The sequence below is a fragment of the Leucoraja erinacea genome, chromosome 25 (genome assembly GCF_028641065.1).
Source record: "Leucoraja erinacea ecotype New England chromosome 25, Leri_hhj_1, whole genome shotgun sequence".
NCBI classification, from domain to species: domain Eukaryota; kingdom Metazoa; phylum Chordata; class Chondrichthyes; order Rajiformes; family Rajidae; genus Leucoraja; species Leucoraja erinaceus.
The window spans coordinates 15,751,843-15,775,684 of NC_073401.1; the positions used below are offsets into that span (position 1 = coordinate 15,751,843).

The 23,842-nt window shown below is 40.6% G+C and overlaps 1 protein-coding gene across 1 annotated transcript; it reads right to left on the reverse strand.

Annotated features, from left to right (window-relative positions):
* Window positions 1-763: 763 nt before the first annotated feature.
* rhbdd3 (rhomboid domain containing 3) lies at window positions 764-23,719 on the reverse strand. Its single transcript, XM_055655857.1, has 5 exons — window positions 23,194-23,719; window positions 11,926-12,321; window positions 8,785-8,941; window positions 3,628-4,047; window positions 764-1,525 (listed from the first exon to the last, which is right to left on the reverse strand). Exons 1-5 carry the CDS (start codon window positions 23,375-23,377, stop codon window positions 1,369-1,371), a joined length of 1,314 nt encoding a protein of 437 aa, XP_055511832.1. The 5' UTR covers window positions 23,378-23,719; the 3' UTR covers window positions 764-1,368.
* Window positions 23,720-23,842: the final 123 nt, after the last annotated feature.

The following is a 23,842-nucleotide window of genomic DNA, read 5'->3' on the forward strand; positions in this document are numbered from 1 at the left end:
AAGGGGGCCTGTGATTGGATGACAGGTCAATCACTCGTGCGTGAAGCCAACAGCACATACAACACGTACGCACTGTTGTATCAGATCTAGGATCTGTCTGTAAGCGTGCCCTCTGGTGATTACAGAGTACAGATGCTCCTCGACTTATGATGCTTCGACTTTACGATGGTGCAAAAGCGATACACATTCAGTAGAAACCGTATTTCACTTGCCTTGCCTCATGGCAGCGTTAGGCTGCGTTGATAATTTAAGCGGTAATGCTTTACTGTTTAATTAAAATTGCTTTCCTGTGGTATATTTAGATTTACGCCGGCTCTGTTGAACAGATGCACTCGCTCGCCTGAGCTGGCTTGTTTGTATCTAACGCTAGCCTGTGCACTTTCTCTCCTATTTATCTTGATGTAAGGTTAATTGAGTCAGCTGAGAGAGAGAGAGAGAGAGAAGAAGAAGGGCTGGCGTACGTCGAGATTTTGCAGGGAGATAAGAGAACCGTGTTAGCCTTTCCGTGGGAGGAAGCTACGAGGGAGGGACGTGAGGAATTTTGCAGGAGGCGAGATGGACATCGAATGGCAACAAATCTGATGAGCCAGTTGATAAAATTTCAGAGTGCTACCTGCATTCACCATGTGTTCGCTCCTGCGGGGGCTGGCACTCGGGAGATTTAAGGGGTGTCGTTGCTCAGGGAATTGGTACGCGTTCCGACCCAACAGCGGCGAGAGCTAAAACATTCCCAGAGGCAGAGGACTGAAGAGGAGATGGGGGGGGGGAGAGAACTAACCCTGGAGAATGAAAACCCACAAGCGCCTGACAGTCCAACCCTGAACACTCAGTTGATGGTAGGTTAGGTGCATTAAATGCATTTTCGACACGATATTTTCAATATTCTCGGAACGTAACCCCATCGTAAGTTGAGGAGCACCTGCTAGTAGCAGTCAAATAAGGGACAAAGGCGATCCCATATGGGTCAAACCAATTTAGCCCAATATACGGGATGTCCCAGCTAATATGGGACAGTTGGCAACCCTAAGAGAGAGTAAAGAAGTCTTGCGGTGCTCTTATGCTAAGGGTCAGCGAGTCCGAGATATGCTTTCCCAGCTTCAAATGCTGCTTCCTGTCTGTCAGGAAGTTGGTGATCCACTGACAGAGGTGTTCAAGCACAGTCAACTCGGAGAGCTTGGAGTGTGAATCATATGTTATTCAAAAAAAGACTGCTACTTGGCATGATTATTTAAGTTTATGTTATTTATATGCAAGTCTGCACAAAAAGTATTTTACAGTAACCAATACAAAAGAAGCATTAAATGGCTATGTTTAAATCTCTTTTCAGGAATCAGGAGATATTTTGTCATGTAGCAGTATCACTGATATTTAATTGGATATCACTTTACCCTTCGTTGTCACGATGGCGTCCTCTCCAACTTGGTCTTCCACCAGGAGGTTGATGGCACCCTCCATCTTTCCTGAAGCGGCAAGAGCTAAAACAGCCTTCTCCGTAGAAAAACCCATCTGCTGCAGTTGCTGCAGTCTGAGAGAGGCACAGTGAAAGCAAAGGTTAACAGAGCAGTATTTTACATGCAGGATTATGCCCTGTATGTCATCAAAATAAAGAGCTGGATCTCGACAAATTTGGTTAATCGTATCTGCTGGATCTGAAATAAGTTGCAAAGGTCTGTATAACATGGGATTTACTGGCAGGTTGGGCCGTCTGAATCCCTGTAAGCCAGCACTTCGTTTTTTCTAAACTAGGATACCCACAAATATTAAAATAACAGTGTTGGCTATCTGAATGAAACCAGCAAATACAGCAACAAAAACAATCTATTCAACCTACTGCTAGTACTTGTGGATGCAACTCTTACTGAGATTCCCAGCCGAAACTAGAGATCTCCTATAGGATCATGGACACCATCACCCAACTCCCCTTAATTTTCATGAGAATTGTTATGCATAGATTTAGTGGACAACAGTATGGAAAGTTATGCTCTTAAAATTATATTTTTTTCTAGATTATCTTTCTTTAAAAAAAAATGTAAATGAAAATTAAAATTATTTCTATTTATTTTGCATCAATCTTCACAGTTTTTAAATATCTCTGAATATCAGAAAACACACAATAATTTGGTTTGCATCAAGTATTTTTTTCAATTTGAGAAATACCAGTTAATTGTAAACTTCAAAATAACCTCAATTTCTAATTATATTTGGGTCTAAATAAAACATTCATTCATATAATGGCTACAGAAAAGAATTGAGTAAATGTGCTGTCCATCCAACAGATGTTTTATATCCAATGAGTCCTTGGAGTGCACTCCTTCCTCCACTCAAATCAGATATCTGAATATTGCTGTTTGCCCATGAACCGAATAGATTGTGTTTATTGCTGTATTTGCTGGTTTAATTTAGATAGCTAATAGAAACATAAAAACATAGAAAATAGGTGCAGGAGTAGGCCATTCGGCCCTTCGAGCCTGCACTGCCATTCAGTATGATCATGGCTGATCATCCAACTCAGTATCCTGTACCTGCCTTCTCTCCATACCCCCTGATACCTTTAGCCACAAGGGCCACATCTAACTCCCTCTTAAATATAGCCAATGAACTGGCCTCAACTACGTTCTGTGGCAGAGAATTCCAGAGATTCACCACTCTCTGCGTGGAAAATGTTTTTCGCAATACCTTAATATTTGTGGGCATCCTAGCATATAAACAAAACAAAGTCCTAGCTTGTACAGTTTCTGGTCAATAAACATGTAAAGCCTGAAAATAAACAGATTCAGGGTCAACTCGTAAATCAAAAAAAAAAGATACTGGAAAACTTTTAAAAAAAGAAAATTGTGGAAATACTCAGCTGGTCAGGCCACATCTGTCAGGAGTGAAACATAATTAACATTTCAGGTGGCAGGCCCGTCATCAGTTGATCTTTTTGAATGCAATTTTAACCAGTTTTGTCCTTAGAAATGTTTCTGTGAACATGCGATTCCAGGGCTTGACCACATAAACTACCATTTAGCAGGGAAGATATAATGATGTTGCCAGGACTTGATAGCCTGAGTCATGGAGTCATTCAGTTAGGATGTTATTCCTTGGAGCGCAGGATGCTGAGGGATGATCTTATAGAGTTGTATTAAACCATGAGGGGAATATATAGGGTGAATGCAGTCTTTTCCCAGGGTCGGGAAATCAATAACTCAAAGGCATAGGTTTAAGGTGAGAGGAGCAAGAATTAATAGGAGTAGACAACGCCCGAAACGTCGCCCATTTCCTTCGCTCCATAGATGCTGCTGCACCCGCTGAGTTTCTCCAGCAATTTTGTGTACCTAAGAATTAATAGGAACCTGAAGTACAGCTTATTCAGATGGCAGTGAGTATATGGAACGAGCTGTCAGATTAAGTCGTTAAGATAGGTGCAAATACAACATTTAAAATGCATTTGAACAGGTACATGGACAGGAAAGCTACAGAGGGATTTGAGCCAGGCACATGGACGAATTGGACCGAAGAGCCTGATTTGGGGCTATAGGACTCTGATGGATTGCTAACTCTGCCTGAAATAATAACTGTTATTAAATTCAACAAGTAGCTATCTCAAAATATATTGTTGCCTTTCTTTCAATGCCTGGAACTCACCGCAGGGAAGACACTGAAGACTTGGGTACTTCCAGTTTACTGTTCTGATCCATTCTAGCTTCTTTCCAGGAGGCAGCAATACTAGCACGTAAAAGATCCTCATCTGTAAGCAGGCCATAAGCAGCTGCAGCAGAAATATCATCTGGATTCATGCGATAATATTCAGAGAAACAATGGCTAGGATCCAGCAGGTCAGAACATGCGGAACTACATGGATTATGAGATTCTGCTTGGAAGTTACTGGCTCCCATTGATCCTGTGTGAGGTTGTGAAGGAGGCAGTATCTGGTTAGAGATTTCAATCCACTGAGAATCTATTTCAATGTTGCAGCTTTTGTTTTCCTTTTTAAAATGATCACTCGTTGCTGTAAAATTTACTTGAGAGGATGTGTGGGTTTGGGTGGCCTCAGTCACAGGATACCTGCAAATATGAAAGTACCATAGAGCATAATACTAGCTTTTTGAAGTTACTCACAATAGAACCAAAACAGACATTATGTCATGATTAATACAGAACCAGTTCTGAGATAATTGATTCACATTATTCAAACTTAAACAAATAAAAATGATTAATGGTAGAGTATATCACATAATACTCAATGCATATGCATTGACAATAATTATAAAACATTATAATTATAATTTAACATTCCTTGGTAAAATGTAGCTCATGTATTTAAGGGGATAATATACTGTGGGTAGGAAATTGGCTGAGAGACAAAATGGGTTTTTTGGGGGAACAACTTCTTGATGACTATAAAGTGTAGTCATGAACCTCAGGGTCTAATATTAAGAACACGGCACTTTTAGATACATATTAATGAGTTGGGATTGAGTAAATGGGATATATTTTCAAAGTGTGAATTTGGCACAAAAGTTGGCAACAATAAGGAATTTGCAAATGTCAACAGAGAACCACAAAAGACTGGCCCAAAACAAGTAGTTAGTGAACCAATACTAATCTTAAGCCTACTGGACTTTCACCTCACCAATCTGCCGGTCTCAAATGTATCTCTGCAACAATAAGAGTAGCAGTGACAAAATCCTATCCTAACACTGAGACACCAACTATCCTAACAGAGCCACCAACTATCAGGTTCCAAAGCATCATCTTCAATCTTTAGATTCAGAACAGATCATGAATTACACCCAAACCACTCGGCGTACTGACTTTGGAGCCCGATTCCAAAAGGAACTTCCAGAGGTAAGATGACATAAAAGTAATATTTAATTGAAATCCCACTAAACTAAAATCAAAAGGAACCTAATGAAGACTTTCTACTGGACGGAGAAACATCTAGTTCGAAGGGAAATTATAGTTATGCCAGAGGAGTTCTCTGGGGCAGGCCGAAGACTCAACCATCTTCAGCTATTTTATCACTTAAATTCCCCACATTATCATTGATAGATATTTGCTTAAGGCCTTGTTCTATTTGCAACTCCTCAGTTTGTCTTGCATTAAACAAAGCTTGGAAAACATTCAGGTTTGGGCTGATTAGTGGCATGATATCATTCATAGAAACATAGAAAATAGGTGCAGGAGTAGGCCATTCGGCCCTTCAAGCCTGCACCGCCAAAGTTCATAGTGCAACCAAAATCACAGACCATTGTAGTTCATTGTTGAGGTTAGTGTGTGGTGTTCAAGAGGAGATGGTTGTTTGGAAAAAGCTGATCTTGGCAGAGATTGTGATCTTGATCACGGTTTTCAGGCTCCTGTATCTCTTTCCCAATGGTAGAAGCATAATGAGAGTGTGGCCAGTGTGGTGCGGATGACTTTTGACTCACAGGAGCGTTTTCAATACCAACAAAGTGTGTCAGGCATGTATTGTACTGCACCGCAATCTGTACCATCATGGCTCCGCATACCCTTAATCTAATTTATATCAAGCTAAGGGACTGAGCAATGTAGAAGGCCAACAGTGTAAAATAAGTTTCCAACTTGATGAGCAATACAGGACTATATACATGTTAAGCAACTGGACGACCAAAGGGTCAGTTCCAAGATTAGTACTGGCACAGCAAGCTATGATTAATGCTGGACAATTAATCAGCTAACTAGATGAGAGTGTTCCAAGGATATCCCTGTCCTTAAGGAGGGCTTAAAACAAGCATTGAATGGCCAGGTCTATGCTGAGGTATTTATAACTATCGTTTTAGGTTTATTATTATCATGCATATCGAAGTACAGTGAAAAGCTTCATTTTGCATGTCATCCAATCAGATAATAATATTCATAAATACAATCAAGTTATTTATATATAGAATATTTGTAAATATTGAATATTTACTCAAGTACAATAAGGAAAGGGGAAGATACAGAGAACAAAATATAGTTCTCAGCACAGCTCCATGGACAAAGTCAAATGACTACAATGGGTTAGAAATGAATTGAACAATGCACTAACTAATGGAAGGGCCATTCCAAAGCCTGATAACAGAGGGGAAAAAGCTGCTCCTGAGTCTTCGGCCTCAAGTGTTGAGCAAATGGTGCACATTAGCTTCTTCCTGAGGTTCCTGCCATCACATACGACATTTGGGCTCACCCCAAGAGGATACTTCAAAGGTGAGGAGACAACATTCCAATTGTGGTGTTAAACCAGCTCGAAGAAGCAATTTCATCACCACAATTGGAATGTTGTCTACTTGCCTCTGGTTAGCACAGTTTAAACACCGCCACCCAGCTGATTATATGAGATTAACAATGTATGGCCCCTCCAAAATATGACAAATCTGATCCATCCATTTATCGCTTTAGCAGTCTACGCTGTTCTGATAGAGTCAATGGCAATTGATACCGAATGTCACTGTCATCAAAAACCTGTTCACTAACCCTGAACTTGAATAAGGAAACAATCTTTCCTGATACAATTAGATTTGTATCCTGTGTTAAAATTTAGCAGACAGAATATTTACATTTTCAGCCTTTTACCAAGGGTGCAGCTTACACATCGATGTGTTATTAAATGCATTTCATTCTGAAAGCAGACTAGCTAGCAACATTCTGTAGTGTCATTGTCTCGTGGTTATACCCTTTACAATGAGTTTAGCTTTGGGATCAGCAATGTTGTAGTATCATTGTAAGGAATGAACAATGGAAACTATAAACAAGTTGCAGCATGTACAGTAACTGAACAATGCATTGGTGTTACTTTGCTCCACAGTAAAATTGTACAATAACAGTTTCTTATCAAGATCCATTGATCTGACTATAATCCAAGAAAATATCATAACAAGTTGCTAATGCACAAGCCGTGCAAATTTTGCATTTCCAAAAATAACCATGCAGAGGTTCCACCAATGGTTTCATGTGTACATCTAACAACTGTTCTGACACCCAGTGCATAAGCTAGGTGACTTTAGCAACAGAGGACATGATCTGCCGCTCGCTGCCCAAACCGCAGTGCAAGCTCACAATTCAGATGTTTTCGAGATATAAAGGGCAGACCAGACTGACCGTCCATACCTAAAAAAGTATCCATTGAGGCAGAGTGGGATCGCCACTGTAGATACCACAAAAAGGTTTGTTTTTGCATACATTCCAATCAAATCAGAGAATTAGCTAACCAAAAAATATCCAAACAGATTTAAATAACGTTTTTTAATTTAAAATTTCTAAGAGAATAAATATAATTATAAAATAAAAAGTACAATATTACCAAGTAGATCAAAAATTATATTGAAATAAAATAAAATATGTCAAACACTTACCTGCATTTACATTTCCTCACAGGCTTGGATACACAACAAGGTGACCATGTACTCAACAGCCATCCCTGGGATAGATCTGGAGCGCATCCAGCCATGCCTGTCAGTATGTAAGTATTCTACAGCTATTCTCAATGGTAGGTCCAGCAGTGGAGGAGAAGGTGAGTTGGAATGTCCCCTAACTTCAAGCTCAAATTGGACTTCTAAATTTGGCCATATGTCTGAAAAATAATGAAGCCCGATTGACTAACACTCAGTTAACTTTTGCCTGGTTGGAACACTACATTGGGATTCTTCTGGTAGTCTAATGTATCAGAGGTGAGGACAAGATTGGAACTGAACTGCACCTCATACTCACGATCAAGATTAACATGATGTGTTAACAGAGGGCACCAACAGAACCACACTGCACCATGATGTGAAGACTTACAGGTAAGTTAAAAGTAAATTTGATGTAGGAACAAAACTGTACCAAACTAAGCTTGTCCTTCGAAAATGGAATATCTCCCACAGAGGCGAGCAGAGAAATCTGAGAAGAGCCGTAATAAAGCTTGTTTGAAAAGCATGAAAAATAGCATTCAGATTTATCATTTACATTATCAAACTAATGTAAGTGAATCTTAATATTTCACTTAATATTTGCAGTAAAAGGATAATAAGTATTTACAGGTAGTGTTTTCAGATGATAGTTCTGTAGAGAAACTCGGCAAGTTTGCAGTCTATTATTTTCCTGGGTTCTGCGCTAGAACTCTGCAACATCATAGTTAGAAATGAGCTAATGGTCAGCACTCCATTGTGAGTTTGGCACTGTGTCCAGCGATAGGAGGGAAATATCCTGAGCTGAGGGACAAGATGCACATTAGATACACCACTCCTGCTTTATCCCTGACTCCACATGGAGTGATCCCCGAGATTGCTAACCTTAATTGAAAAGATGTTTGTAGTGCTCCTTAATGTAAAATGTACTTTTTAGTTTACTTAATATTTTTAATTTATTTCTAGCACCTTTCTAGCATTTTTAATTTATTATTTTTGTTTCTACGTTTTACTTTAAATGATTAAAATCTATTTTAGCAGCTTTTAAATATCTGATCGTCAGAGTTATTTTTTAAACATTGTTAAAGGGCTTCTGTTAGCTGTCAGAAAGCCATCACGTCATTCAGGTCCTCAGGGACATCAGTCAATGCTCACAACCGGCTTCGATTCTCCAGGTAGCTGTGGGAGGGAGATTTTGAGGGCGGTGAACTACATAATCTGCGGCTGGGGGTAGATCATGATCAACAGGAATAGCAAGCGGCTAGATCGAGCACACTCCAACCCAAAGACTGTCCAACAAAAGGGTAACCATAATATAAGATCAGAATGAAATGCACATAAAAATGACTATTGCAACATTTTTACTGCACATTGTAAACAGACCTTACATCTTAAATAATTGAAGAGTTCTACTCACCTCTCAGTATTACTTTGAACAGGGAGGTGATATTGTACTGGAGAGAAGATAAATGGTATCCAGGCATTATGGTGCAGATACCAACAGGCAGCCAGTCTTTCCACATGTTCTATTGCAAAGTCTGGCAACTCCAACCAGAACAAAAACCTATAACTATCTGAATAAAAATTGTTAAGGTCATTCAAAGCACTAGATGATGTGTAGGTGCAACAGGCTCTTAATATCCAAATTTACATCTCGTATTTGCATTAATATTGTTCTGATATGATGGAGTGTAACAGCAAAAATAAACATTCATTAATCAATGGACAAATTTAAAGGAAATTTTACCCAAGAAAAGTAGTCAGTTAGAAAATAATTGGCTACCTTGGAAATCAAAATCAAAACTGCAGATGGTGGAAATCTAAAGTAAAAACAGAACATGCTGCAGGTACTCAGCAGGTCAGGCATTATCTGTAGAAAGAGAAACAGAATTAATGTCTCAAATTGAAGACCTAGAAACATAGAAAAATAGGTGCAGAATAGGCCATTCGGCCCTTCGAGCTAGCACCGCCATTCAATATGATCATGGCTGATCATCTAAAATCAGTACCCTGTGGCTTTATTGGTTAATTGGCCTTTGTAAAATTGAGCCTAAAGAGCAGGGAGTGGACAAGAAAGTGGACTAACGTCGAATTAAAAGATCAATGGTCAGTATGGATTCGGTGGGCCGAAAGGGGCTGTTTCCATGCTGTATCTCTAAATTAAATTGAAGACCTTTCTTCAAAACTGATGTTGCTTGACCTGCTGAGTGTAATTGTTTTTCCTAAAGGATTAATCGGAATTCTTCTACATGTCACTTGAAATCACACATATGATGGAAGACAATGCAACTGAAAACATTCCCCAAATATAGAAACTGTCAAAAATGCTCAGCAACCCAAGCAGAATGAACATTCAGATCGATGAACTTTCACTGTCCTCTTTCTCTCACACGGAAAAAACACAGATACTTCTCCACCTGCTGAGCATTTAGAGAATTGTCCTTTTTTCTTTTAGATTTCCAAAACCCACTGAATTTTATTTATATGCTTTTAAAACAAAGTTGGCAATGTATTAAATTGACACACTAAATCAGTAATATCACATTAACATTTTGTGTATTGAATGAAACACAAAATGTTTTCCCTTTAAATTACTGGAACCTATACAAAACAATATTTGCATCAAACCACAGGTTAACTTATAAAAGCATGGCACAGGGAATAACCTCTTGATTTAATAGTTCTTCTTCTTCTTCTTCTTTCGTGTGGCGTGCACAGCCTAAAGTTGTTGGACAACTTGTTCTATTAGATCTTCAGTTTGTGCACGTCGAGTTGATTACATTAGTCGAAACAGGGCGGACCACGTGAAGGTTGTAATCTTCCATTCAATTTAATACTTCATCACCATTGAGAAGATTGCAGCCAACAGAGGTGAGACCTAAAGTTCCTGAGATATACTTGGCATTGTATCTATATCAATTGCTGGGGATGTAGCAAAATGGTTCATGGCACCACATGTTCCAGTCCAAAAGATCTGATAAAAGGATTCTAGCCAACTCTTGAAGCCATATTTCTATCTGTTGCCCAATGCTGATCTTTTAATACAGCTCACAGTTCCATGCCAGAGGTCAGGACAGGTGTGAAATTAAATCTCCAGGATATTTCTGAAAAAGCCAAATCAAATCAAACCCAACCCTGTGTATCGAGCGAGTCCTGCTGACAACCGTATGTTGAGCTTGTCCGTTAAGTCGGAAAATACACAATAATCATTCACCATGGGGACCATATTTCTACAATATTATAATGCTGAGCATCAAAAGCTCATAAGATTGATAAGAAAGGACAATTATTAAAAGGAGGTTGTGTGTGAGTGAGAGAGTGAGAGTGTGAGAGAGAGTGAGAGAGAGTGAGAGAGAGAGAGAGAGAGAGTGAGAGAGAGAGAGAGAGAGAGTGAGAGAGAGAGAGAGAGAGAGAGAGAGAGAGAGAGAGTGAGAGGGAGAGTGAGAGAGAGAGTGAGAGAGAGAGTGTGAGAGAGTGTGAGAGAGGTCTATGTACATATTCCATATTTAATAATATTATGGGAGTCTGATTGTATGTAGAGGTGTCCATAATCATGCGATCATAACCCAGTGACTGTGGTTAGGTCTTATTAGGCTGGATTTTGTAACCAAGTCATATCATGCAAATTAATTCCACTGGAGAGAATGGATGATGTTTCTACCTGAAGAAGGGTCTCGACCCGTAACGTCACCCATTCCTTCTCCAGAGATGCTGCCTGTCCCGCTGAGTTACTCCAGCTTTTTGTGTCTTATCTTCGGTTCAAACCAGCATCTGCAGTTCCTTCTTACAAATTAATTCCACTTCCTGTTATTGCCATTAAAGTTCCATATTGCAGCATTTTAGTCCTAGCTAATTTTAGTTGTACCTCAATGCCTATTACTGATGACATTCAAAGTATTGGAAAAGTACGTCCCAAATATGCGCCATCACAGCACTCTCAGGAGTGGGAAAAACATTTTAACAAATTTATGTAAATCAAATATCTTGCATATCAATGGATATGTTGTGATGCTTTATCTGCATTTAGTAATTGGAGATAAATCTGTACTTTAATAGAACCAGATGCTTACATTTCTGATTTGAAATATTTTAAAAGCACTTGACTAAGATTTGAGCCTGGAACCCTTTAGATAGACATTTGCCGTTAGCTGTGACTCCGAATCAGAAGGGTGAAGCTTCAAGTCAAACTCCTAGGATTTGTGTACAAAAATCTTGAGCAAAGCTCTGGTGCCGTTTCTGATGATGGTACCATCTTTCACATGATATTTTCAACCAAGTTCTTATTTGACCCATCTGAAGAATGTAATTACTTCCCTGGAAATGGAGTAGATGGTTTATCCTTGGCATCAAGGCCAATACTGATTGCTCACTTCACACTAAGAAAAATTGAAAGAATCTGCTATTTACAAATTGGTTGCTAGATTTCCTTCACTACAACGACTGCATTTTAAAATTAGCTGTAAAGCACTTTGGGATTTCTTTGAAGTGGCAGAGAAGACACTATATAAATGCAAAAATTGAATGGTGAACTAAATTCTCCCACTATCAGAAAGGATACAGAGCAGGCCGACAATTACTCCACATATATGGAGATATACTGATGAACTTGGTATAACAATGTAGGCAACTGGGAGTAATATCCAAGGTACTGCTGCTGCATTGATTCTTGTTACCCCGAAGGTCCGTTTCATTTCAGAGCTATAGCACTTTAATGTCACCATGGCAAACTGAACAGTTGTGAAACCACACACTGGTGTTTCTTCAAGTCGTAATAGTTTGCCCAGAAGCAGATAAAGAAGTGCAGAGAGGGTGGCAAAAATAATGGCGAGATAAAAGTATCGAATGGTACCCAACTGTTCTTCCAGCCGGCTGCTCAGGACAACCAACAAGGCAATGTTGACAAGCAAAGTCAATATATTATCATGACAGATGCAGTAGCTCAATAAACGGTACACTGTAGGAATAAAACAGAATCAAAATTAGTTCATTTCCTCTCATGAGGCAATCTATTTCGATGGTAGCAGATCTTCCAAAAATATTTCTGTAATAACACCACGTTATATCTTGTTTTGCTGCTAAATTGCTGGTTTGTTCATAACTTATGACTGTGTTAAAGAAATTCTATGACACTGCTACCGATATGCTACCATAATGTTTCTTAACAACCTCACAAAATCTGACATTTGCAGTGCTCCTATTTTTTTCAGCTCCCTTAATGGCTCAAACCATTTGAAATACTGCTTAATGGCCTAATTCAATGAAAGTCATAAATAGATTCAATGTCAAATCTATCCTAAACTCATTCACAGCACAAGACAGGGAAGGTCTTTATGTTCCCAAGTCAATTGATGAAAAAGATTGATCAGGCATCCCAATACCACATGGCAACTCACAAGGTCTTTTTCCGATGAAACATCTAGACATTTAGATAAAGGCAGGATCAATTTGCTTGAAGCTTCATAAACAAGTAGTTTCCTGACAACATCATGCTCAAGGAGGAGAATATCCGCTCCAGAAGACTTACACAAAACCAAACCTGGGCACTAAAATCACATTTTGAAAGTAAAAAGCAGATTTTTTTCCTTAAATACTCAATCAGCAATCTATTACTGTAGCAATTCAGAAATCCTGAATCCCTTACTCAACTTTAATTTCCGGAATAACTCTTTTCTGAAAATGATGACCTGCATTCCCAACAGGAGGCAAAAAGGCAGGCTCAATCCAGAAACGAACCCACTTATTTCGCCCCTCCACTCAGCATTCAGTAAAAATTGTTGGTTGGTAATCAGAAATTCTGACAAACCAAGTGTACCATCCCAACTTCCATCTGGTCCAAGTCAGCCAAGTTCAAAGACTGATTCCTTTTAAGAAGAGGTTCGTAGTCACTTCACATTTATTAGAATTGCACTATATTCTCTGATGCACATTTTATTTTTTCTTTATTATTTTGTTCTGAAAGCAATTTGCTGACTTTCCTGAGATTTTTATTAACTTTCAATATAAAAGCTACCTTACTTTTTTGAAAATTCAACAGTGCATTGTAATGATCTATTTTAACGTAAAATGGGCTTTGCTTCTCCTTTCCCATATAAACAGAAGGCTGTCGAGGCCAAATCAATGGATATTTTTAAGGCAGAAACTGATAGATTCTTGATTAGTACAGGGGTCAGGGGTTATTGGGAGAAGGCAGGAGAATGGGATCGAGAAGGAAAGATAGATCAGCCATGATTGAATGGTGTAGTAGACGTGATAGGCCGAATGGCCTAATTCTGCTCCTGTAATGACGAACTGCACTAGTTTTACCTAATAATAATATCCCAATATCATTAATCATTAGTAAGAGCCATAGGTTCTTTAAATAGATACATTAAACTAGTTCATTCATTTCTAAATTTTGAAAATTCAATGAAGACATTAGTTCATGAAATTTCCCCACCAAAAAAAAATATATATATATATATTTAATTTAATGGGTATATTTGCCACAGTACCTATTTATTCCCTACTTCTGGGAGTATTACTCTAATAACATATAACCTTGTAACAAGTGTAACCATATAACCACCACTAACAAATGGATCTTACTTTTAATATATTATTCAGAAAAACATTAGTAGATTCAGTCCTTTGGATCCTCATTGTCACTCCTTGAAGAATCTGACTGCTCCATAGATGAACCCAATTAATCTTTTTTTTGTGTTAGCATGCTTTACCTAACACAATTTATTCCAAGAATAATCATAAAAGCTGCAGATGCTGTAAATCAGAAAAAAAATTGGAAAATGCTGGAATATCACAGCAACTCAGGTAGTATCCATGGAAAGAGAAACAATCAATGTTTCAGGTCTGCAACTCCTCTTTGGAATTTGGAAAGAAAGAGATGCAAGCAGGACACAAAGTGCTGGAGTAACTCAGCAGGCCAGGTAGCCTCTCTGGAGAACATGGATAGGTGACGTTTCAGATCGGGACCTTTCTTCAGCGATGCAAGCAGGTATTCAGTAGGAGCTAATGTAGAACCAAGATAGGATGAATTGAAATGGCTTAACGGGATACTTATCAGTACATTAAACAACTAGACCTGTGTAATGAGTTGTTAATGGTGCGACATGCCCAGCAGACTAGATTTATGTAAGGAGAATAAAGAAAACAGAACAGGCAGAACAACTATATTTAGAGCAGATGTACATATATGGGTAAAGGTAACAGGGCAAGTGACTGGTGGTTTAAAAAGGTTATAGGGTATTTTCCTTTATTAGGTGATGCAGAGGATTTTAGAACCGGGTGGTTATTAGAACTGTGCAAACATTCGTTAGACTACATTTGGAATATTGCATACAGTTAATGGGAAGAATGGGGTGTCACAGTGGTAAAGCTGGGACTCTGCAGAAGAACATGGGCAGGTTGGGACAGTGGGCAGATGGAATATAGTGTAGCAAAGTGTGGAATCATGCATTTTGGTAGCAGGAATAAAGGTGTAGACTATTTTCTATATGGGGAGAGAATCCAGAAATCGGAGGTGTAATGCGACTTGAAGGAAGTGGAATCGGTAGTAGAAACATAGAAAAATAGATGCAGGAGTAGGCCATTTGGCCCTTCGAGCCAGCACCACCATTCAATATGATCATGGCTGATCATTGTAAAATCAGTACCCGGTTCCTGCTTTTTCCCCCATATCCCTTGATTCCTTTAGCTCTAAGAGCTAAATCTAACTCTTTGAAAACATCCAGTGAATTGGGCTCCACTACCTCTGTGGCAGAGAATTCCACAGATTCACAACTCTCTGGGTGAAGAAGTTTTTCCTCAGCTCAGTCATAAATGGCCTTCCCCTTATTCTTAAACTGTGACCCCTGTTTCTGGACTCTCCCAACATCGGGAAAATGTTTCCTGCATCTACCCTGTCCAATCCTTTAAGATTATATCTTTCTATAAGATCCCTTCTCATCCTTCTAAATTCCAGTGAATACAAGCCCAGTTATGGGTTGTTATGGGTTGTCATGGCCTGTCATACAAACCCATTCTTTCATCATGTCAGTCCTGCCATCCCGGGAATTAACATGGTGAACCTAAGCTGCACTCCCTCAATAGCAATAAAATCCTTCCTCGAATTAGGAGACCAAAATCGCACGCAATACTCCAGGTGTGGGTCTCACCAGGGCCCTGTACAACTGCAGTAGGACCTCCTTGCTCATAAATTCAAATCCTCTCGCAATGAAGGCCAACATACCATTAGCTTTCTTCAATGCCTGCTGTACCTGCATGCTTTCGTTCAGTGACTGATGTACAAGCACACCCAGCTCTCGTTGCACCTCCCCATTTCCTAATCTGACATCATTCAGATAATAATCTGCCTTCCTGTTCTTGTCTTCAAAGTGGATAACCTCACGTTTATCCACATTATACTGTGAGGGGTCACAGCTTAAGGATAAGGGGAAAATCCTTTAAAACCGAGATGAGAAGAACTTTTTTCACACAGAGAGTGGTGAATCTCTGGAACTCTCTGCCACAGAGGGTAGTTGAGGCCAGTTCATTGGCTATATTTAAGAAGGAGTTAGATGTGGCCCTTGTAGCTAAGGGGATCAGGGAGTATGGAGAGAAGGCAGGTACGGGATACTGAGTTGGATGATCAGCCATGATCATATTGAATGGCGGTGCAGGCTCGAAGGGCCGAATGGCCTACCCCATTCTGAAAACGACCAGTTAATTCCTACTCTTTGCTTCCTGTCTGCCAACTAGTTCTCTATCCATGTCAATACCCTACCCCTAATACCATGTGCTCTAATACACCAATCTCTTGTGTGGGATTTTGCACACACCAATCTCTTGTGTGGGACTTTGTCACAGGCTTTTTGAAAGTCCAGGTACATCACATCCACTGGCTCTCCCTTATCCATTATAGTTACATCCTCAAAAAATTCCAGAAGATGTCAAGCATGATTCCCTCTTGCTGACTTTGATCGATCCTGTCACTGTTTTCCAAATGCGCTGCTGTAACAGCTTTAATAATCAATTCCAGCATTTTCCCCACTACCGATCCTCGTCGCCGATTTCGGGTGAGTGCTCCAGAGCGCTTCCCACGGGTCCTCCTACGTCTCAAGACCTTGAACGCAGCCACAGCCCCGCCGACGAGTATGTCCAAATAATCCAGCGAGTGAGAGAAATCCGGAACGATGTTTGGAGGTACCCTATGTCCAATGTTTATGAGTACCTCTCTCGTGAAAGTAATCTTTGTAGGGTTTTCAGACGACACAAACTAACAAACACATACAAAAAAGCAAGGAGCAGTACACCGTGGCCGCCATAGTCTGCGCCAGCAGCAGCAAGCAGCTACACTACATAGCCTCATAATTAAAGGACGTTCTTTTCGTAAGGAGATGAGGAGACAGAGAGTGGTGAATCTGTGGAATTTTTTGTGGAGGCCAAGTGAGTGGATATTTTTAAGCCTGAGATAGATAGATTCTTGATTAGTACAGGTGTCAGAGGTTATGGGGAGAAGGAAGGAGAATGGGATTAGGAGGGAGAGATAATCAGCCATGATTGAATGGCAGAGTAGACTTGATGGGCCGAATGGCCTCCTTCTACTCCTATCACTCATGACCTACAGCGCCAGAGACCTGGATTCGATCCTCCCCACAGGTGCTGTCTGTATGGAGTTTGTACGTTCTCCTTGTGACTGCATAGATTTCCTCCGGGTGCTCCGGTTATCGCCCACATTCCAAAGACATAGGGATTTGTTGGCTAATTTGTTCAGTAAAATTGTAAATTGTCCCTAGTGTGTAGGATAGTGCTAGTGCTAGTGTGATCGCTGGCCAGCTGAATGGCCCGTTTCCACACTGTATCTCTAAAGTCTAAAGAAAGTTTGATGGCGTTGCCATAACTGTTGTAGATAAGAAAAGATTGAATAACTGAAGCATACAGGAAATGTTACTTCAAGATAAAATTAGGAAAAGTCTAAATTAATTAAATGGGAAGGGTCACTTTCCCTGACAGAGAGATCAAAAACCAGGAGGCATAAATTTAAAGTATTTGATGGAAGGCGTAGGAAAATAACGTTATTTTTACATCCAGCAAATTATAGTTGTCTGGGATTCCCAGCATGAAAGGTGATGGAGACCATAAACCATTATCACATTTAAAAGGTACTTTTAAAGGTGATGGAGACCATAAACCATTATCACATTTAAAAGGTACTTTTTCTTTAGAGCCATGACCTGCAGTGACATAGGTCTGGTGCAGGATGGAGTGATTCAAGTTCAAGTGAGTTTATTGTCATGTGTCCCGGTATAGGACAATGAAATTCTTGCTTTGCTTCAGCACACAGTTCATAGTAGGCATTTACTACAAAACAGATAAGTGTGTCCATATACCATAATATAAATATATACACACATGAATAAATAAACTGATAAAATGCAAATAACAGAAAATGGGTTATTAATAATCAGAGTTTTGTCCGAGCCAGGTTTAATAGCCTGATGGCTGTGGGGAAGTAGCTATTCCTGAACCTGGTCGTTGCAGTCTTCAGGCTCCTGTACCTTCTACCTGAAGGTAGCAGGGAGATGAGTGTGTGGCCAGGATGGTGTGGGTCTTTGATGATACTGCCAGCCTTTTTGAGGCAGCCACAGCGATAAATCCCCTGGATGGAAGGAAGGTCAGAGCCGATGATGGACTGGGCAGTGTTTACTAATTTTTGTAGTCTTTTCCTCCCCAGGGCGCTCAAATTGCCGAACCAAATCACAATGCAACTGGTCAGCATGCTCTCTACTGTGCACCTGTAGAAGTTAGAGAGAGTCTTCCTTGACAAACCGACTCTCCGTAATCTTCTCAGGAAGTAGAGGCGCTGATGAGCTTTCTTGATAATTGCATTAGTGTTCTCGGACCAGGAAAGATCTTCAGAGATGTGCACGACCAGGAATTTGAAGCTCTTGACTCTTTCAACCGTTGATATAAATGGGGCTGTGGGTCCCCCTCCTACTCCTTCCAGTCCACAATCAGTTCCTTGGTTTTGCTGGTGTTGAGGGCCAGGTTATTGCACTGGCACCACATGGACAGTTGCTCGATCTCTCTTCTATACTCTGACTCATCCCCTTCAGTGATACGTCCCACAACAGTGGTGTGGTCAGCGAACTTGATGATGGAGTTCGCACTGTGACTGGCTACGCAGTCATGAGTATAGAGTGAGTACAGCAGGGGGCTGAGCACGCAGCCTTGAGGTGCTCCCGTGCTGATTGTTGGTGCTCCCGTGCTGATTGTTATCGAGGCTGACACATTTCCACACAGACTGTGGTCTGTGAATGAGGAAGTTGAGGATCCAATTGCAGAGGGATGCGCAGAGACCCAGTTCTGCGAGTCTGGTAACCAGTTTGGAGGGGATGATTGTGTTAAATGCCGAGCTGTAGTCGATGAATAACAGCCTGACATACGAGTTTTTGTTGTCCAAGTGGTCCAGAGCGGAGTGGAGGGCCAGCGAGATCGCATCCACCGTTGATCTGTTGTGGCGGTAAGCGAACTACAGTAGGTCCAGGTTTTTGTCGAGGTAGGAGTTGATTTGCTCCATGATCAACCTCTCAAAGCACTTCATCACCACCGGCGTTAGTGCCACTGGTCGATAGTCATTGAGGCACGTCACCTTACTCTTCTTGGGCACTGGTATAATTGATGCCCTTTTAAAGCAGGTGGGGACCTCAAACCTCAGAAGTGAGAGGTTGAAAATGTCCGTAAAAACTCCAGCCAGTTGGTCCGCACAGGTTTTTAGAACACGATTGGGTATACCATCAGGTCCAGGTGCTTTTCGGGGGTTCAACCCTCTGAAGGATTTCCTGACGTCGGCTTCTGTGACTGAGACTGAAATGCCATCACACCGAATGGGGGATCGGAAAGGCACATCAGTATTCTCCCTATCAAAGCATGCGTAAAACGCATTGAGCTCGTCAGGGAGTGATGTTTCGCCGACATTCGAGCTGCCTCCTGGTTTGTACAGCTCTTTTCCAACTGTCTCAGGCACAGTGGTGTGAATGGCTTCTGTGTTGTAATTTTCCACAATTCTCTGAATAAAATTAATATAGCTGTATCTTGTCAATATCCTATTGCAATAAGTAGGATTGGATACTTTGGACACAATATATACTGTATATTCCTGAAGATTGATCACGTAACTAACTGTTAACTAACTAACATCTCTGTTAACTGTTAGCTTACATCTCTAACTGTTAAACAGGCTTTTTTTGTTTCCGATATTTTTAGGCGAAGATGCATTTTGAAGAAAATTCTGAAAAATGATTGTTTGTACCTAGTCTACAGCAGATCAGGAAACCAAGATGGCATACAGCTCACTAAAATTAAAATGCAGACATTTTAAACAATTGTGAATAGCTAAAGATCAATCCGTAATGAGGCCAAAAAAAAACTTGCCTTCATTTTCATGACGCAAGCAAGAAAATGGCATTAGACACAAAATGCTGGAGTAACTCAGTGGGACTATCTCTGGATAGAAGGAAGGTGTGACCTTTCGGGCAGAGACCTTTTAGAAAATGGGGTTGTCTTGTTTGTTGTATTTTTACGTGTTTTCATCGTTATTGAGCTACTTAATGCCCTCATTCTTGTTGGCCTGCCTTTTTATCCTCACATGAAACTTTGATACCATTTGGCAGCTTTTGCCCCATATGCAAGTAAACTATACTCAAGATTGTGAAACTACTGAAGCCTCTGTGTGATAGCAGTTGTGTCTCTTGACTTCCTAGTTATCTCACTCATGTGTTATTCATTTCTCTTATGGTATGGATAATTCAGCATCATAGCAAGGATAGGTAAATGTCTGCTACACAACCATGTCTGGCTGCCTATGCTACATAGAACAGCGGCACAAAAGACCCCAGAAACTGAAATCTGGAACAAAAACAAACTGCTGGAGGAACTCAGCAGGTGAGGCAACTTCTATGGAGGAAATGGACAGTCGCAGGTGAGGCAGCTTCTATGGAGGGAATGGACAGTCAACATTTTGGGTTGTGACCCTTCCGCTGGATTGTTCTCAGTCTAGAGGAAGAGTCTCGGTCGAAAACATTGAATATTCATTTCCTTTCACAGATGTTACCTGACCCACCTGAACAGTTTGATTTTTTTTTGGTAAATGGAATATTTTCCCACCATTTTATACGCTAACAGCATTTTAGTTGGTGATAAGATGACTATAGATCCAGGGTGTTAAGACAAAAAATGGGCTTCATTGAAGCAAAAGTTGCTCTTAAATCTCTGTATTTTCAAATCATGGAGTCATCACAATTGTCAATGGTTGAAATCAAAGCTTCACAATCGTTGCCCAGGCAACCAGTTGCTTAAAAATAACCGCTGTAAAAAGTTGACTATTGTTCCAACAGTAATGATACAAAAAATGTAAATACTCCCAACAGACAACCATTTGTTGCATGCACTTGGTAAACAAGTCTGTTGAAGAGAATCTTTTCCTTTATGGAAGTAAATATTAGAATCTATAACTTTCTCCCTAAACAACCGACTGCACCAACCTTCAAATCATCTTTGACACAAATTATTGGTCATCTTATCATTTATTAGTATAATTCCTTTCATTAAATTCATCATCTTGCTAGCTCCTGCCCTATATTTAAAATCTTTTTTTTTAAATAATGATCCAGGTGGTCACCTTTCCCAATCCTGGCTCATGGACTGTGCTAGGGTTCCTGCTTACAAGAGTGAAGATTCAAACTCCCTTCCAAACCTCTAAACCAAGTGACATGAATGATGACTATATAATTTACTTTTCCTTCAAACTCATGGAGACTTTTTGGGTCATGGTCTGGCAAAGCCCACTTTAATATTTCCACTCTAGAAATGGATATACTTTATCAATCTGTTGGAACAAAGTGATATGCATTTCTCCCCTTCTTCATAGTTTCAGCTTGTGTCAACCTCCTCCAGAAACCATGCTCCTCCAAGTCTGACTTCCTGGCGTCTTTAGTTTTCCTACATCCAACTCCAACGGGCATCAGTTTTGGAATTCCTTCTCTCTCTCTCTCTCTCTCTCTCTCACAATCTCTCCTCTGCTCTTCTTCTTTAGGGTGACGCAGTGGTAGAGCTGCTGTTCCAAGGCTCCAAAGACCCTGGTTTGATCCTGACCTCGGGTGCTGGCTATGTAGAGATTAAAAGTTATCCCGGTGACCGCGTTGGTTTCCTTCCACATCCCGAAGATGTGCAGTCTGTGGCTGCTGTAAATTACACCATGTTGGGAGAAGATGTGAAAATGGGATAACATTGGATCTAGTGTGAGCAGGTGATCAATGATTGGTGTTGAACCGATGGGCTGATGGCCTGTTTCCTTGCTGTATCTTTCAACCAATTCAAAATCCCTATGGTTACTTATCATAATTCTTTCTAAATCTCACTGCTGCCTAATAACATTTCTGAGAGGCACAGGGAATTGTGCAGCGAGTGAGGATTTAGTGTTTTTTGTATGATAATTAAGGAGCCTATCCATATCTATCTGGCTTTTTGTGTGAGGTGTTTTCTAAAATAAAACACCTCGCTGAACATGATCGAAAATCAATTAGAAAATCAAGAGAAAATATTGAGAGATGACCAGAAGCACTATTAAAGTGATTGATCTCTTCATCGTCAAACTAGAAACCTGAAGAAGCAAGGTATTGTACCGCGAGCCCTGTAGAGGCAAAATTGATACAAAAGGTACCATTGCATGAATAAAGCAGGAAGTTGTTCTTCTGGGTCAAATCCTCAATCAATACATCTCAGAGGCATTGATAAGCGAAAATCTGCAGAGGCTGTAAATTTGAAATGACAGAAAAAAACACTGGAAATATTCAGAATTTAGGCAGCATCTTTGATAAGAAAAAAACAGTTAACGTTTCCAGTCAATGATCTTCCATCAGAACATTGACCATAAATGTTAACTTTCTCTCTCTATTGATACTGCATGATTTAACAAATATTTCTTGCATTTGTTATTTTAACTTCGATAAAGCATATTATATTTGTTTCTAAATGTTGACCGTGTTGTGTCTAAATTGTTTGCTGCAGTTGTCCATGTAATGAAAGAAGTATAATTGATAGAACAGTCCACATCCTCATGATGTCACGGTGCAGTGTGTAAGCAAAGGTATGTTGGATCTGGTTAAGGAAAAAATGTTTACCACCGATCTTTGGAAAATACCTCCACTTTTCTTTTCCATGAAATCTCTTTTATCCAAATGAACATATATAGATGGGCAGTATTATCCAAAAATAAACACTTCCTCAATGTAGTAATTACTCAGTATACTTGGAATTGGCGGTCTGCAGTAGGTTTTGAGCATAATCATGCTCAACTTAACAAAACTGTAATTTAATGTAACCATAAAAAGCGTGCGCAAGCTTCTCTAGGTCATCCTAAAGTTTTGGGATGCTGCTCTTTGAAAGACAAGGAACAAAATCGTTGGGATAGTGGAATTTCAGTTGACGTTGTACAAGTCCACATATTGCTGCTCCAAGCATCTTTAAGGGTCTTAAAAACAAACTAATATACCTTAAATATTGTAGCTTAAAATATATATTTTTAAAGGCTTTAAATCAATTAATGGGCCTACGCACGATTTCAGGTGTTACGGTATTTCTAGATAGGAGAATCCTTCAAACAAGTCACATTCGTTAAACTACTTTTGCAATTAAAAAAAAATATTTAGTACACGCGGTCTTTATGTTTAGGGTGAAAAACACATTTTAATTGAAGGCTGCGGCCTCTTTCGTTGTCCTGCAGCACTGAACTCGGCCTGTTAATAAATCTTTCGCCTCCAACTCTGCAGGCGGCCGAGACCGGGACGCTTACCTTGGCGCCGGCCGAGGACAGAGCCGGCACTCAGGGACAAGGCCTCCTCGGCCCCGGTGAGCCAACAGAGCGCGGCGAGGGAGACGAAGGCCGCGTTCGCCTTCAGCAGCCTGGCAGCTCCAAGCCACGGCGGCCAGCGACCTCGGGGTCCCGGCGTGTCCACAGCTTGGTGTCGGTGGTACATTGTCGTCGCCCCGGGGTGCCTCAACCTGGGCCGCGACGGAAGCCTGAACCTCGCTTAGTGTGCGCTACCCGCCGAGGAGAGGCGAGGGCCGCAGTCTGGTAATGGCGGCGCATTGACTGTACTAACACCGCCCGGGCCAGGAGAAGACGGGAGAGCAATCGTGATAGTGGAGTTGGGGGTGCGGGAAAGGATGGATATAAAGGTCTTTATTCGGGAAGATAGAGACATAATTCGGGGTTCATTTCAAGCAGGAGGAAATGTCCGCGCTGCCACACAACGAAATGGCCGCGTTTCCATCGCGACCGCAAACACGGCGGCGCCCGTCCGGGTTCCCTCCATTGTCCCCGCCGGCAGCGTTGCTACGTGACGCGGCACGCTCGCTCACGTGCCCGAATGACGTCACCCACTCCTTATATAGCGAGGCGGGCGTTCAGCGTCATCATTATCATAAAGCTTTGGCCACGC

Excerpts from the sequence above, each read along its gene's own strand:
- rhbdd3 (XM_055655857.1), bottom strand. The coding sequence starts at position 23,377 with ATGTACCACCGACACCAAGCTGTGGACACGCCGGGACCCCGAGGTCGC. Across the intron at positions 12,322-23,193 it reads TGTCCTCGGCCGGCGCCAAG|TGTACCGTTTATTGAGCTAC; the intron begins GTAAGCGTCCCG and ends TTATTCCTACAG. Across the intron at positions 8,942-11,925 it reads AGTAATTGTCGGCCTGCTCT|ATAGTTATAGGTTTTTGTTC; the intron begins GTATCCTTTCTG and ends ATTTTTATTCAG.